At 48.6% G+C, this 16394-nt stretch overlaps 1 protein-coding gene across 1 annotated transcript in view; it reads left to right on the top strand.

The window, feature by feature from the left end:
• SMARCB1 (SWI/SNF related, matrix associated, actin dependent regulator of chromatin, subfamily b, member 1) overlaps positions 1-16394 on the top strand; it is a 36264-nt gene that overhangs the window by 5396 nt on the left and 14474 nt on the right. Inside the window, exons 2-3 of the mRNA XM_029570910.1 lie at positions 193-313; positions 9581-9710. Coding sequence (XP_029426770.1) covers positions 193-313; positions 9581-9710 — 251 coding nt within the window. The remainder of the gene's footprint in view (positions 1-192; positions 314-9580; positions 9711-16394) is intronic.

A 16394-nucleotide genomic window follows, 5' to 3' on the forward strand; every position in this document is an offset into this window, starting at 1 on the left:
ATGGCCTTCAGACTTAGTTTGAGACTTGGTGACTGAATATTTTAATTATTTTATAGAAAGCATTTTGTAATCATTTTCCCAGCTCAAAAAGAGCCCGTGGTTCGGACTGTGGTATCGTTAACCTGATTAATGGTAGGGAACAATTTTTCTTGGTTTATGATTCAAAAATGACCACTCTTGTTTGGCTTGCAGGTGGGAAACTATTTGCGTATGTTCCGAGGCTCTCTGTATAAGAGGTACCCCTCACTTTGGAGGCGGCTAGCGACTGTGGAGGAAAGGAAAAAAATAGTAGCCTCTTCGCATGGAAAAAAATGTAAGCAAATCCATATGCCTTGCGTTCTCTTCTTCCAATTGCTTAACATTTTCAGACGTGCACATCAACAATGAAGGTTATTTCAGGCTCCATTCCCCCAGAAAAGATTTTAATTTAGAACCGCATTTTACCTGGCATAGCATCCTTCCTACAGGTATCTGAAAAACTTGGCCATACACAATATCAACACTTGGGAACTTGGTTTCAAGGTTTCAGGGGCTCTAGACCCAGCTTTGGCACAATATCCATAATGCTTTGGGCAAGTTACTTTATAGATCCGCACAACTGCTATTGTATGACCCCACTTTGCCCTTTCTCCATTCCTCCTGAAATTGACTAGTGGAGCCATCCTTTTGTGTCTGCGTATACGTGTTGACTGAGTGCACTGGGCTCCTGCTTGGATGAGGGGCACTGTCTGAAACTGAAACCTGCAGTTTTTGCAGGCTGTGATACTTTTTATTGCACAAGCAATAGAAGTTGGGAGCACCTGAGCTTTCTGACAACACAGGTTCCACCATATTTCCAAGACTAATACAGCTACTAGAACCTTGACTAAAAGCAAATCATTATTCATCCAGTGAGATGGCTGTGCTGCCAGTGCATTATAGTGACGAGCTTCAAAAGGAAAGGGCAGTCGGTGAGACCAGGCGCAGGGTTAAGATTCAGGTACAGGAAATAAGCGAGGTTTGAAATGGGCTTTTAACAAGCTGTGTAACATGTATAGGTTGGTAGCAGCTACTGCAAATGACAGTAATGGCAGGGCTGGGAAACATCCTTGGTGCCTAAAATTATATGCGTGGTGCTTGCCTCTGAGGAGACATCACTAATGTTGGGGGCCCAGCCTAGCAAGTCACTGCCACCACAAGTGCTGGTGGCTTGTTTTCAGAAGCATCCGCTGCCCCCCTCTTGCTTAGGCCCTTTCCTAGTATGCTGGGAGGGTGTAGAGGTGGGTGAAAGGGTGCCAGAAGAGAGTGGAAGAAGCAGGGTGAAGTGGGGATAAGGCCTGGCAGCAGGAGAAAGGAGAGAGCAAAGAAAAGCAAAAAAAGAAAAAAAAAACCCCTTAAATATTGACAAAAATAGAGCAAAATAAGCAATGAAAAATTAAAAAAAAAACATTCCCTGGCTCCTAAACATTTTTGATCAGCGCTTAATTTTTCTAAATATTTTCCCACCACTGAACAAGTGACAGGAATTTACTCAGGACTTCAAGTTTATTAAAGGCACATTTCTGTGCTGTTTAGCACCAGGGTCTGGACAGATGGCCACTTCAAAAAGTATTAGCACTTTTCACATTTTTTTTTTGTATTTGAAATTTTTATTGAGCATATTAAAACTGAACAACATTAACTTACATTGAACCCTGTTCTTATCTGGAGCTTTAAGAAAATATAAGCAGGGCATTCAGACACATTTTAGACTGCCGCCCCTTAACAAATGAGGACCAGCCCTAATATAAAAAAAAAAAAAATCAGACCTTAATTTTCAGATCCTGAAGATCACGGGTGACCAGTGGACCTGCTTGAAGATTTTGTTTAAGCCAGTCTGAGGACACAATAGCACCCACGGATGAGATCCAGTTTAATTAATGGATCTGGCAGGGGCAGCATTCATAGTTGGGAAGATATGGCGTGTAAAATGGAAAAGAAAGCCTTGGGATAAAATAATAGTATTTGTAAAAACAATTTGTTTGAAAACAGGATGTGCAGGCCTCAGTGGCTCCTGCCTCTCGCTAGTGTAACTCTGCCAATTCATAACCATTACCCAGGCCTAGCCAGTGAGGGCATAGTCGATGGTACCAACAGGCAGCCCATAACAGAAAGAGTTGTGTGAAAATACATAAACTATTCACAAAGAATGACTTTTCCACTTTGTAATCACAGCAATAGCCTATTAGCGCCCTCATTTGGCAACCACGGGAGACATGGCGGGTTCAATGTACACCTACTTTGCCAATGCAAACCACGCTGAGAGTTTGGTCCCAGTGGAAGCATGTCATAACTGGAGTTAGAACTTATTTCCACGGTTCTCATTTGTATTACAATAAGAAATTCACTCCAGGATGGGAATCTCCTTTTTTCAGGGCATGGCAAAGTAATGGCATCAATACATTAGGGCAGATATGGGGGAGCGGTGGGCTATTATCTTAGTCACAGATTGAAGAAGCGCACCACCTCCGAGCCTCGCCTATTTACCCTTATTATCAGTTATGCAATTTCATTCGCCAGGAAGGTATAAGCAGGGGAGTTGTCTCGGGGCCAGTTGCAATTTGAAGGATGGTGTGAGTCCGCAGACAGGGTTAGGGGAGGTCTATCCAAGGTGTATGGTCTCTTACAGTCCGCCAACCTTGAAAGTAAGAGGTATATTACAGCATGGGAACAGGATTTACATAGGTCTTTTTCGAGAGAGGAGTGGGGAAAGATATCTTTCCATACCAAGGGATGCTCTGTTTCAGCTTCCCTCACGGAGAATAGTTATAAAGTATTATTCCGATGGCATTTTACACCACAAAGGCTCCACCGAGCGAAGCTTAGCCCTAATGATTTGTGCTGGAAGGGTTGCGGGATAGGGATGTGCAGACAAAAAGTTTATGTTCATAAGTCCATAAGTCGAAGGTGAGGGTCAATATCGGTCAATATGGACATATGTAGAATTCCATAAGTTGAGGCTATGTCCATACATGCACCGGTTCCCTAAATAAAAATTTAAACCCCTCACCCTCCTTAATCCCCCCCAAGACTTACCAAAACTCCCTGGTGGTCCAGCGGGGAGTCAGGACGCCATTCCTGTATTCCTTTGCGAGGAGCACGTGACGTTGGCGTCACGTCGGAGTGACGCGGACGTCACGTGATTCACCGCGCGTCCGCTCCCGGACCCTTGGACCCAACCGGAACTTTTGGCCAGCTTGGGGGGCCTCCTGACCCCCCCAAGCTGGCCAAAAGTTCCGTTTGGGTCCAACGAGGGGTCCGGGAGCGGAACCGCGGTGAATCACGTGACGTCCGCGTCACTCCGACGTGACGCCGACGTCACGTGCTCCTCGCAAAGGAATACAGGAATGGCGTCCTGACTCACCGCTGGACCACCAGGGAGTTTTGGTAAGTCTTGGGGGGGATTAAGGAGGGTGAGGGGTTTAAATTTTTATTTAGGATCAACGATCGCGATTTCCAACTTATTCAACATAGCTATGTTGAATATGTTGGAAATCGCAATCGTTTTCGCCTCATCACTTTTTTAAGTTAAAAAAAAAAAATGTTGCGTTTTACATATGCGGTTCTGGGCCATGCTGCTCGTTGTCGGCGGCAAATCCCCGACTTTTGTGCCGCGTTTAATTTATATATGCCCTGTTTTTTTAAAAAATAAGGTCTGTGGTTGGCGGGAGCTCCGGCTCAGGCAGCCATTTTGTCTAGCGGCAAGAGCGCCCCCTCTTTTCACATTTTGGAAACAATTTTCCTAGCACATAGACAGATGGGTCAGGACAAGTGGGTTATGCAACTCTACCGGCAGATGGAGACAGAGCAAAGCTGACATCACAGTATATATACTCCTGCAGTGACATCAGCCTGCCAGTATTCTCCGTCTCCAGCAGGTGGTGGGCATGCATTTTCCTACTGGGGATTGTTTGATTTTGATAGGAGAAATAGAAGAAGAAATTAATAAAACACCCTGCTCTCCTTCAGTGATACCAAATGGTCCTTCCCCCAGTTGAGAATTCCTGAGGTGATTTCTGTGGTCCCTCAGATGAGTTCCTTGGTCTGGTGCTGGTTTTTAGCTGGCATGGACTTAGCTGTTTGAACAGCTGAAAGGCAATAGGTGCAGGAAGCAGAGCGCAGTGGTGACAGCATATGCCCTCTCCCCTCCCCGCAACCGGAGACTGTCTCTGTATTCAGCCGGGAAGGGCTGAGCTCAGGTAAGTTTAAAAAAAAAATCTGAGCTAGAGTAGAGCAGTTGTGTAGGACTTCCTTCGGTCTCTGTGCTTGGTGCCCCGCTCCAACGTTCGTTCCTGCTCCCGATGGGGTTAAGGGACCTGGGCAGCCTAGCGAGTTGAGCATCCCAGATGGGCTAGGTTCCGCTGTTATGCTTTTTCCTGTACACCGCATGGTAGGCCGCAGCGGTGTTTTCGCATGCTTTCCTGCGTGTTCAGCTGCCCTCTACAGGACCATCGGTGTGCACAAGTGTGTCTGGCTGTGTGTCTGAATTGTGAGCACATATTGGTTGTGCGCCCTGTTTGGCGCAGTGATAGTGCGGTTAATTTTGGGGCGCCTAACTTTTATGCACATAAACTTTGTGCCCCTAAATTTTTTCAGCGTGAATTGGCTGGACGCACATCTTCAGTTGCCTGTAAGCATACTGATGGAATAATGGCGCCAGTGACCAAGAAACCTAAGCGCCTTTCTCTCTGTGCTGCCTGTCATCTTCGGGCTTTTGAGTCTGTAGTGCCCTCTAACATGTGTCAGTGCTGCTTAGAGGCTCAGGAAGAATTATCTTCCTCTGATTTTATTAAGCCTGGTTCTTCCCAGCCTGATGATGACCTGGTTAAGGATTTGTACAGAGGAACGCCTGACTTTGGAACTCCCTTGACTGGTTTCTTAGCAGGGGTTGGCAGCTCAGTGGGCCCTGCACAAGTGCTTTATGGTTTTGGCATGGATACTTCTGCCTTTTCTTGGGTAGAAGTTTTTCAAGGATTGCAATCCTTTCTTCAGTGCAGTCCTCAGAATTGTCCAATCATGTCAGGTCAAATCTTCAGGCGGTGGGCCTCTCCCTCTTCCAATACTATGTTTAAGCACCGAAGTACACTTTGGTTAGCTGTGGGTATTCCCGACAGGACTCCGGATGGCACTGATGATGAGACAGATCCTGACTCTCTGGAGGATGGGGAAATTCCTCAGAAACTGGAACCATATAAGACTGTTGCAGTTCTTTCACAGAGATGATCTGCCGGCCCTGATTTCCCAGTCTTTGAAGATGCTGGGAGTGCCTGGGGCAGATTCCATGTATGATCCAAAGAAAAATCCCATTTTGGTTTCCTTGCATAAAGCCTCTTGTTTTTTCCCTGTTACGGAAGTCATTCAAGAATTGATTGATCTTGAATGGGATGCTCCGGAGGCAAATTTCAAAGGGGGTCAGATCTTGGAAGGCCTGTATCCTCTGGATCCAGTGGTGAGAGAGTGTCTGCAATTTCCGAAAGTGGATGCGCTTGTCTGTGCTGACTCTTAAACGATGACTATCCCCATGAAGGGAGGAGCAGCCTTGAAGGATGTTCAAGATAGGAAGATTGAGGTCATCCTTAAGCAAGCATTTGAAGCAGTGGCAATGCCATTACAGATAGCTTCCTGTTGTTCCCTGGTGGCTCGCTCTTGGCTGCTTCTCTCTCAGGAGGTTGATGATTCTGGAGTGAATTCCAGAGCAGTTGTAGAACCCGCCGCCATTTTTTTTTTTTGGCAGATGCGGGCTGTGATTTGGTCCATACCTCAGCCAGAGGAGTGGCTTCGGTAATAGCAGTCAGGCTACAGTTATGGGTGCGAAATTGGTCAGCTGACATGACCTCCAAAGCTAATCTTATGAAATTGCCTTTTAAAGGCTCGCTCTTGTTTGGAAGTGAGTTGGCAAAACTGGCCAGTAAGTGGGTGAATCCCTGTTCCTCAATTACTGGAGGATAAGAAATAGTTGCTGCGCACCTTTGGTATGAGGTGTCATCTCAAGGATTCCAAGCAGTTTCTTCCCTACAGAGGGACAACCTTTCAGAGTACTCTGCCTTTCGGCAGGGCTCAGTCCTTTCAACCCAGACAGCCCAAGTGAGACGCGGGCTCGAGTAGCGGATCCTCCCAAACTTCACAATGAAGGTTTGCCGACTCACCCGTGGGAGCAGGAGATAGGAGGACACCTCTCTCCCTTTTATCAAAGGTGGATTGAGATCAAATCCGGATCAGTGTGTCCTGGAGGTGATACGAGAAGGATATGTGCTGGAGTTTCGCAGTCTTCCTCAGGATGTGTTCATGGTGTCTCCCTGCCGCTCCCTGCAGAAGAAAGAGGCAGTGGAGTCTACGCTGTCAAGGCTCCTTAGTCTGAGGGCTGTAGTTCCAGTTCCTATGTCTCAAGAAAGTATGGAGTGATATTCCATTTATTTCATTGTGCCCAAGAAGGAGGGCTCCTTTCGTCCCATCCTGGATCTCAAAGGAGTCAACAGTTATTTGCAGGGGACTCATGTTCGCATGGGAACATTGCACTCAGTGATAATGGCTGTTCAGTCGGGGGAATTTCTGACCTCCTTAGATCTGTCCGAGGCGTACCTCCCAGATTCCCATCTGATTGGAACACCAACATTTTCTGTGTTTCGCGGTGTTGGGGTGCCATTATCAGATTCGGGCACTGCCTTTTGGTCTGACCACTGCTCCCCAAACCTTTTCCAAGATTATGGTGGTGATGGTGGCAGAGTTGATAAAGGATGGCATCCTAGTACATCTGTATTTGGACGAGTGGCTGATTCGAGCCAGGTCTCTGGAAGAGAGCCTCCTGGTGACCCGCAAGGTGGTGATCTTGTTGCAGGAGGTTGGTTGGGTGGTGACCCTAGCCAAGGACAGTCTTCAGTTATCTCAGTCATTGGAGTATCTGGGTGTTCAGTTCGACAAGAGGCAGGGCAAGGTTTTCCTGCCAGAAGTTCGTATTCAGAAGTTGATGTCACAGGTGCATCTCTTGGTGAACACTATATGCCCGACAGCGTGGTCTTATCTACAGGTACTCTGTTTGGCAGCAACCCTGGAAGTGGTGACATGGGTGAGAGGGCATACCTCAGCCAGAGATACCTCTTCAGTGCTTCTTGCTGTCTCATTGGAACCTGCAGTCTCAGGACTATTTGGTTCCACTTGCCGATGGAAATCTGCTCTCACCTCCCGTGGTGGTTGCAAGCGGATCATCTGAGAAAGGGAATTTCCCTGACATCGCTGGACTGTTGGTACTCACAACAGATGTGAATCTCCACGGTTGGAGAGCTCACTGTCAGGAAATAATGGCGCAAGGACGCTGGAATACAGAAGAGTCACTCTGGCGCATCAATCACCTGGAACCCCGGGTGGTCCAGTTGGCATGCTTGTAGTTCAGTGGCAGACTGCAGGGCTGAGCCAACGCAGTGACGGTGGATACATTACTCAGCAGGGAGGAACCAAGAGCCAGCAAGTGTCACAGGAAATAGACCAACTTATGGAATGGGCAGAGGGGCATCTCAAGAAGATCTTAGCCTCTCACATTACGAGAAAAAACAACGTTAAGAGCAGACTTTCTTAGCAGGGAGAGTCTGGATGTAGAATAATGGGTATTGTCGGACGAGACTTTTCAGCTGATAGTGGATCGCTGAGGCCTTCCGTTCCTAGACCTGCTAGCAACTTATTGCAATGTGATGGTTTCTCAATTTTTCAGTCAAAGGAGAGATCCGAGGTCCTTGGGTATCGATGCTCTCGTGCATGCCTTTCCTCTGTGGTCCATGTTGGGCAGAAAAGTTCAAAGACTCAAATGTCATGGGGGGATGGTGCTTTGGTAGCACCGGATTAGCCCAGGAGACCATGATATGCAGATCTGTGAAGACTTCTGGTAGACTCCCCTTTTCGTCTTCTAGCATACAGGAATCTGTTGCAGCAGGGCCAGGTCCTTCAAGAAGATCCGACTCTGTTTTGTCTTATGGTATGGCCCTTGAGAGGGCTCACTTGTTGAAGCGTGGTTATTCTTTGGCAGTGACTGCCACCTTACTACGCGCATGAAAATTCTCCACTTCCTTAGTCTATGTATGGGTTTCGGGAGCGTTTGAGGCTTGGTGTGAAGATCGAGGAGTGTTTCCTCGTTCAGTTAGGATCCCACTCATTTTGGAATTTTTGTAGGATGGGTTGAATAAAAGGTTGGCCCTTAATTTAATTCCTTGTAGGTACAAGTGGCAGCTCTTGCCTATTTCAGGGGTCAAGTGAATGGTGAATCCTTATCGTCTCACCCTGATGTGGCCTGTTTGAGGGGAGTGAAACATCTTAGGCCTCCCTTGCGGTACCCTTGCGGTACCCTTGCGGAGTCTTAATCTAGTTTTGGACTTTTGGCGGGTCCTATGTTTCAACCAACACGCGCTCCCTTTCCTTGTGCTTACTGACCTTGAAAATGGTGTTTCTGGTGGCAATATGTTCTGTCCATCAGATTTCTGAGCTGCAGACCTTGTCTTGTCAGGAACCATTCCTTCCAGTGACTCCAGGAGTGATTCACCTTCATATTGTTCCTTCTTTCTTGCCTAAATTGGTCTCAGATTTTCACTTGATTCAGTTCATTTCCGCGTCTTCTCTGGATACGGAAAGAGATGCAGAGGAATATCACCTGTTGTGTCACTTGGATGTCAAGAGACGTCTTGAAGTATCTGGAGGTTTCTAAGCCTTTCCGAAAGATGGATCACCTGTTTGTCCTTCATGTTGGAGGTAAACAGGGCAAGCTGGCCTCATGGGCTACAATAGCTTGATTGATTAAGGAGGTAATCACGGCTGTGTATGTGGCTGCTGAAAAGCCGTTGCCTACTCAGGTTAGGGCTCGTTCCACTAGGGCTCAGGCACTGTCATGGGTGGAGGTTAGATTGTTGTCCCCCATCAACATTTGCCGAGCTGCAACATGGTGGTCCTTGCACACCTTTTCCAGTATTATCGTCTGGATGTACAGGCCCAGGAGGGCACAGCCTTTACACTGGCTGTTTTGACTGGACCGTGGACAGCCTTCCACCCTATTTGGGAGTAGCTTTGGAAATGAGAAATTATTACTTACTTGATAATTTCCTTTTCCTAATATAGACAGATGGATTCAACTTCCCATCCTTGGCTACCGTATGTTTCTGTTATAATCCTCCTGGGTGACTACATGTTCCAGGGGTTACTGGTAAGTGTTCCTCCAGTCCCTAGGTTAGTCTTAATGTATTCTTTGTCTGAGCTCAAGTGTTTGATATTGGCCGAGTGCTGAAATGGTTATGTTTTTTTAATCATTTTTTTGTTAGTCTGTCTATAGTTGCTTTTGAAGAGAATACTGGCGGGCTGATATCACTGTGACGTCAGTTTGCTCCATCTCCATCTGCTGGTAGAGATGCATAACCCACTGGTCCTGAACCCATCTGTCTGTAGCTTTTGGATAAATACCTAGCATGAGAGTCCCTCCTAGGGTGAGCCTTTCCTCACACTTCTCCAATATATGCAGAGTAGTTCTGTGACCAAGCCTAAATTATACTTCAGTTTCCGATGACTGCCCATTCTTTCTCCACATCTGTAGACCATGGATACACAACACTGGCCACAAGTGTAACCCTCTTGAAAGCCTCGGAAGTCGAGGAGATCTTGGATGGGAATGATGAGAAGTACAAGGCAGTTTCTATCAGCACTGAGCCTCCCACCTACCTCAGGTAAGGAGACTTGATCTGAAAGCAGGAACATAGAGAAGTGGTGTAGTGTCTGTGTTGTTCCAAGATGTATTGAGTCACTGGTACTAGCATGCAGGAAGATCTTCAACACCAAAACATTTCATGGTTCTTTAGGAAAACAACTCCTGTGGCAGTGAAAGCGAGACCCTTGGGTCTCTGATGCCTGGCTGTGAGGCAGTGAGGAGCTTTTCCAGGTCTGTGATTTCAACGGATATTCTCAGATTCTGTGAGGTGGTGCAAAGTGCTGTGGGCAAAAAGTTTGGTCATTACTCCTCTCAGCTTCTAAGATAAACATGAGAAGTGTAAGTTTTGCCTTCGTTTCAGTAATATGCAAGAAATCTACAAATGGAGTTATTTATAAGCTTCTTTTTTTTTTTTTTTTTTTTTAAGCTAAAACAATGCAGCAATTTCAGTGGTATACATTTTGTTACAAAGTTTCATAAAGAAGTTTGATACTTTCTGTGGGTAAAATATCTGGGTGGTCTGATACTCTAAACTCAGTTTGTGGGTAGAATCGGTTTCTGCAGGTGGTTTAACAAAGCTTTTTCTGTAGCTGAGCCCCCACCTTTGAGTTATGATCCTGCCTTGCATCTGCTATCTTGAGTGAGAACCTCAAGGCTTCTTGTCTTAAGGTTAATTTAACCCATTATGTCTCAATGTCCTTTCTATTTAGAGGATAGCTTCTTAAAAAATTTGGGACATAATGGTAAGATTTGTGTCATGTTTTTTACAGTATATTGTTGTTTCCTTGTCCACCAGTCCAGATGAGATGGGTTTTTCTTCCCATCTAGCAGATAGACTGGTCTGATAGGACTCAAGGGAAGAGCTAGTTCCTGAACATATCCAGATCAGTCCAGACAAATGGGTTTTGCATCCCTACCAGCAGGTGGAGGCAGAGAACAATTAGAACTTTGGGCACTGCTACATAACCGAGAGCGCCACCTGCAGCCCCTCAGTATTTCTCTGTCTCCAGCAGATGATAGTGGTGCATAATTGCAGTCTAGGAAAAAAAAAAAAGTTTAAACTTAGATTCAGAAGTAAGATCAGAGGAGACGCTCCCTGAGGTGTTAGGTTCCTTCGTGGGCCATCCCTTAGGTCGAGCTGGGCAAGCAGGGGTTTGGTGATCCCTGTGCTGCTTTAGCCCACACCATCCAGGGGCCTGACAACCAGGAGACTTGGTTCCCTCTGGCCTCCTGAGGTCTTCTTTCCCAGGTCTTCGGTCAGCAGACAGCCAGTGTCAGCTTGCAACAGGGAAGTACAAATCTCTTCTCTTGGATAGCTTGTGCTGGTGTGACTGATTAAGGTGAACCAAGATAAGTAAGACCTGTGCCTATTTTCAGTATTGTCAATCGCGACTTGCAGGGCACTGGGAGAGAGGAGCTGTGAGTATTAGTCTGCCTGGGGATCGGACTGGGAGGTTCACTTGCATGGTCGGCGGTCTGTGGAGACATGGCAATTTTTTTCTACCCTCCGCGTGGTTGGCTTTAATGGCTCTGGGGGCTTAGCGAGTGCCTGCTTCACCATGCGGGAAATCGTGCAGGGCTTGCAGCTTTGACCGTGCGCGCCTTAACTCAGCCACGCTTTTCAGTTGTGCGCCGCTGGAAGAATGGGACCCTCCTCAGGACCGGCAAATGGCAGGAGATTACCTGTTTACAGGGATCTGTAGAGATCCTCTGATGGGGGATTTTGCCGTTTCTATGAGGCTGCACGTGGCAAAGGGCCCATGGCACTGCAAGAGCCCAATAATTCCCTTCCCCCGCTGTGGTGGCGGGGGTGGACTAGCAGAAAAATGACTTGCTGTCAGATGAGGATGTTCCAGACAACGGGGCAGTGAAGTGGAAGAATTTTCCACGGAGTTTGTTTTGCTAATGTATAAGGCTTTCTGGCCAGAAAAGGTGCAAAGGCAAGCGAACAGCTTAGTTGGTCCTCTGAGGAAGGATCAGAGTCCGAGGAGGAGCTGGATGACCCAGGGGATGATTCCATTGAAAGGGGTTCCTGCGGATGATGCTGCGAATGACCTTGGAGATCTTCCAGCGGATGGAACAATTGAGGGGGACCAGGACGGATCCAAGGATTTTTCGGATCCAGAGGAGGTCCCGATTGCTGAAGAGGATGTCCCAAAGGTTGACTGCTTGTTTCACAAAGAGACCCCTTATGCCCCTCATCCTGAAAGAGCTGGGTATTAAGATGATTCAGGAAGTTTCAGATAATGAGGGGGTGCATCTGGTGCTGGATGGCCTAAGAGTTCCCTGTACGTACCAGGATCAGTCCAGATGGTGGGTTATGTCCCCAGTCCAGCAGATGGAGTCGGACAAGAACTTCTGAGGGAGGTGCTACATAAGCCCACATCCCTGGTCTCATTCCTCAGTAACTTTCTGACTCCAGCAGATAGGAGCAGGGGAACATCAGTTCCCCAGTACAGTAGTTTAGTGTGTTCTTTTTGCTCAGCTAGGCTTCTATTCCTTTTCATTTGCTGAGGGATCAAGTTCTCAAGTTTTAAAAAAATAAAAAGGGTGCTCTTGTGAGTTTGGGAGAGTCTCTGCTGCTGGCTCTCCCCAGGGCACTTGCTGACAGACCTGGCTTTCTGTTCTCCTACCTCCTGACTGTATAGTTTATAGTGCTATTGGTGGGTAAGTGAATGTTTAATTTTTCTTCACAGGCTTGTCTTTTGATTGTGCCAGACCACCAGGGTGCAAGTTAGAGGTTCTAACTTCTCCCGCCCCCACCCCCCCCAGCCGCTTGCCAACCCGCGGCCCCACGACGTTCCATTCCCCAGGGCTGCCGTCCGCCGGGAGGTCCCATTCCTCGGCAGCTTTTGGAGTTTTCCCTGGTCGGTGGGATGTTCGGGGCGGTCCTTGGCTTGAGCCATACTTTCAGGCGCCAAAGAGCTTCACGTCCCACGCTTCATCACCCCTCCCCCTCGGACACGGCATGCCAAGAGCGTCGGCCTGCATTGCGTGTGGCCGGCTTGGGGGCTGGCTCTCGCGGGAGGGACTTTGTTCGAGCTGCCTCCCCGGCAGGAGGGCAGCTCGCAGCGGGGGGATGCTGCCGGAGCTCGCGGACAGGACTGCAATTGTAGACAGCGGCGGGAACGGCAGCCATTTTGCTACAGAACACAACTGACGCCAGAACCTCGGATGACGACACAGAGGCCCCGTTTCCGGCACTGCCACCTGTTTTGGCCCCAGTACATGCGTCGGAGCTGCGATCTCAGTCGGGGGAGGCCCCGGTTTGGCCTTCCTCAGGGCCCCAGCCTTTTCTCCGGAATTTGTTGTCCTAATGCATAATGCATTTCTGCAGAGGATGTCCCAAACTCTGGATATCATCCTGGGACCCCCACCTCCCAAGCTGGCACGAGCAGATCCCCCACCCGGGGGGGGCTCCTTCCAGGGCAATAGCCATCTGGAAGGGGGGATGACGGGTTCATTCCGGGACCTCCCTGGACCACCCAGAGGATATCCTCTGCTACAGGGGGGACCCAGTCCCAGATCCAGCCGGGGACGACCCTTTATTGGTGGCCCAGATGGAAGGGGATGACCCTCGGGTTCGCCTCATTTTTCAATGGGATGAGCTGGACGACCTGATCCCGCATATCCTGCTGGAACTGGATATTGATGTCCCCCCAGAGCCACCAGGACCTGACCCCAAGGCAAAAAAAGGGGACCCTGTACTGGCGGGGCTCCGGCTGCCAGCCAGGGCTTTCCCTACCCAACTCACATTCTTACAGTTGCTGTCCAGGGAATGGGATTCACCCGAGGCCACTCTAAAGGTTATCAGAGCAATGGAAAAGCTATATCCTCTTCCGGAGGAGTTTCTTGATCTGCTCAAGGTTCTGACGGTGGATTCCGCGGTGTCTACGGTCACAAAACATACCACCATCCCGGTCACGGGGGGCACGGCGCTGAGGGACCTCCAAGACAGGAAGTTAGATGTTTACCTCGAGAGTATTTGAAGTATCAGCGTTGGGGGTGCAAGCGGCCATCTGCAGCTCGCTGGCACAAAGGGCAGGTCTTCGCTGGGTGCAACAGCTTCTCACCTCTCAGGATCTGCCTCCAGAGGAGGCTCACCAGGCGGACAGATTGGAGGCTGTGATTGCCTACGGAGCGGACGCTTTATATGATCTACTACGGGTCCTCGCCCACCGCCTCTGTGGCTCCGGAACTGGTCGGCAGATTTCCTCCTCAAAGACTCATCTTGGGTCGCTTCCTTTCAAGGGCAAGTTCCTTTTTGGGGAAGATCTGGATCAAATCATAAGGTCTCTTGGCGAGAACGCAGTGCATAGACTCCCGGAGGATCGACCACATTCCACAAGATCCTTCAGTTCCTCAAGAAGTCAGTTTCACACGCAACGCCGGTTTCGTAACACGAGGCAACAGACCCCCCGGACACCGTCCTCCCGTTCACATTCCTGGAACCGGCCCTTTCGAGGGCACAGGCCTGGCAAGGAAAGACTGGGCCATGGCGTGTCCTCAAAACCATCTCCTTTTTGGGGAGGATTTAGAGCAGTTGATGAAGCTTTTGGGGGAGTTGAAGGGGAACAAACTGCTAGAACATAAGAGCGATTGAAAGGACTTTTCCAGTCCGCTCTCGTTTCCAGGATAGGAGACATTTTTGTCCCAATAAGGGTTTCTCAGTGACTTTGCAAAAGCTGGGATCTGAACGACAGTTTTTTCGGGGTTCTTGCAAGCCACCTAGAGAGAGTTCAGGCCAGGGTGCCGGAAGCACTAAGTCTGTACAATGAAACCAGGTTGGTCCACTCTTTTGAGGAACAGGTCAGGGGATGGCTCACATGATTTTACGAGGATTGGACCTGAATCACCTCAAATTGATGGGTATCAGAGGTGATGAGAGACGGCCACACCTTAGAATTTTCTTGTCCCATCAGGGAAGCTTTTGTGGTGTCCCATTGTGCATCACGTGGCAAACGAAAGGCGTTTCGAGATACGTTGCTTCGTCTGCAAATGTTGGGGGTGATTATTCCGGTGCCATCAGGGGAGCAGGATTGAGGGTGGTACTCTATTTACTTCATGGTCCCTGAAAAGGATGGTACGTTTTGTCCTATCCTTGATTTACAGAAAGTTATTGTGGCATTGTGGGAACCGCGGTTCCGCATGGAGACTTTGCGAAAGGTGACAGTGCGGTCTGTCAAGGAGCGTTTTTAGCCACATTAGTCTTGACAGAGGCTTACCTGTACATTCCCCATATGTGCAGATCATCAAAGATTCCTGCGGTTCTAGGTGCTGGGGCAGCATTTCCAGTTTCAGGACCTTCCTTTCTGGTTAGCAATGGTGCTGCGAACCTTCATGAAGGTGTTGGTCGTCGTGGTGGCGTTCCTTCGAAGGGAAGGGATCTTGCTTCAGCCTTATCTGGATGACTGGCTGACCCGAGCAAAGTTGAGGAAGAATATCGTCTGTTGGTTCAGAGGGTGATAGAGATGTTGCGATCCCTAGGCTGGGTTATGAACCTAACAAAAGGCCACTTAGTCCTGACCCAGAATTCTTAGGAGCGAGATTCAACACCAGGCTGGGCAAGGTGTTTCTGGTCGCAGAGAGAATCTTGAGATTGCAGTCGCAGATAGTTTGATTTCTGCAAATGCAGATACCCAGGGCTTATGATTACCTACAGGTGCTGGGGTCTATGGCGTCTATCGGGAACTTGGCCCCTTGGGCATTTGCTCACATGCATCCCTTCCAGAGGGTGCTCTTGTCCCATTTGAATCTGTTGTCAGAAGAATTTTATCTACCTTTGCCGCTTCAAGAGCCCTCCAGGTTCAGTCTGTCATGGTGGCTGTCTCGTCCCAATTTGGAGAAAGGCGATCTGTTGGGCAGATGGCCCAAAGACTGTGGTTGTCAGCCGAAGCGACCTGGTTTATCAGTCATTTAGAAATGAAGGCAGTTACTAAAGCGCTACTGAGTTTCCTTCCTCTCCTCTGGTGGAGGGGGAAGTATGGTGAGAGTTTTCTTGGACAGTGCAACAACAGTGGTGTATATCAATCGACAAGGTGGGACGAAGAGTCAGGGTGTGGCTCTTGAGACTCTGGATTTTTTTGTTTGGGCGGAGCAGTATCTGGAGGGGCTGGCAGCCTCGCATGTTGCCAGAGAGGATAACATACATGCGGATTACCTCAGCAGGCAACAATTGGCCCCAGGAGAATGGGAGTTGTCAGAGGAGGCCTGGGACCTCATTCAGGCCAGATGAGGGCACGAAGCAATGCCAAGGTGTCGCGATTCTTCAGTTGCAGACGAGAGGTAGGGACCAAAGGAATAGATGCTCTGGTTCTTCCTGGGCCTGCAGAGATTCTGTTGTACGTCCTTCCTCCCTGGCCTATCATAGGCTGGGTGTTGCGGTGCATAGAGTGACATCCCGGCAGGGTGATATTGGTGGCACCAGAGTGCCCGCGGTGCCTGTGGTTTGCGGATCTGGTTCATCCTGCCGTGGATGGGCCCATTGGATTGGATCATCTTCTTGGCTTAAGCAAGGACCCATCTTCTCGGAGTGGGTGGATCATTTTTGTCTCGCAGCTTGGCTTTTGAAAGGTGACGTTTGAAATCAAAAGGATACTCTGTGTCAGTAATTGTTACTTTACTTCAGGCCAGGAAGCCTTCCATGTCTATGGCATATGTCAAAGTGTGGGAAGTGTTTAAGGCTTGGTGTTGGGAAGAGGGC

This window comes from Rhinatrema bivittatum, chromosome 11 (genome assembly GCF_901001135.1).
Source record: "Rhinatrema bivittatum chromosome 11, aRhiBiv1.1, whole genome shotgun sequence".
Classification (NCBI taxonomy): domain Eukaryota; kingdom Metazoa; phylum Chordata; class Amphibia; order Gymnophiona; family Rhinatrematidae; genus Rhinatrema; species Rhinatrema bivittatum.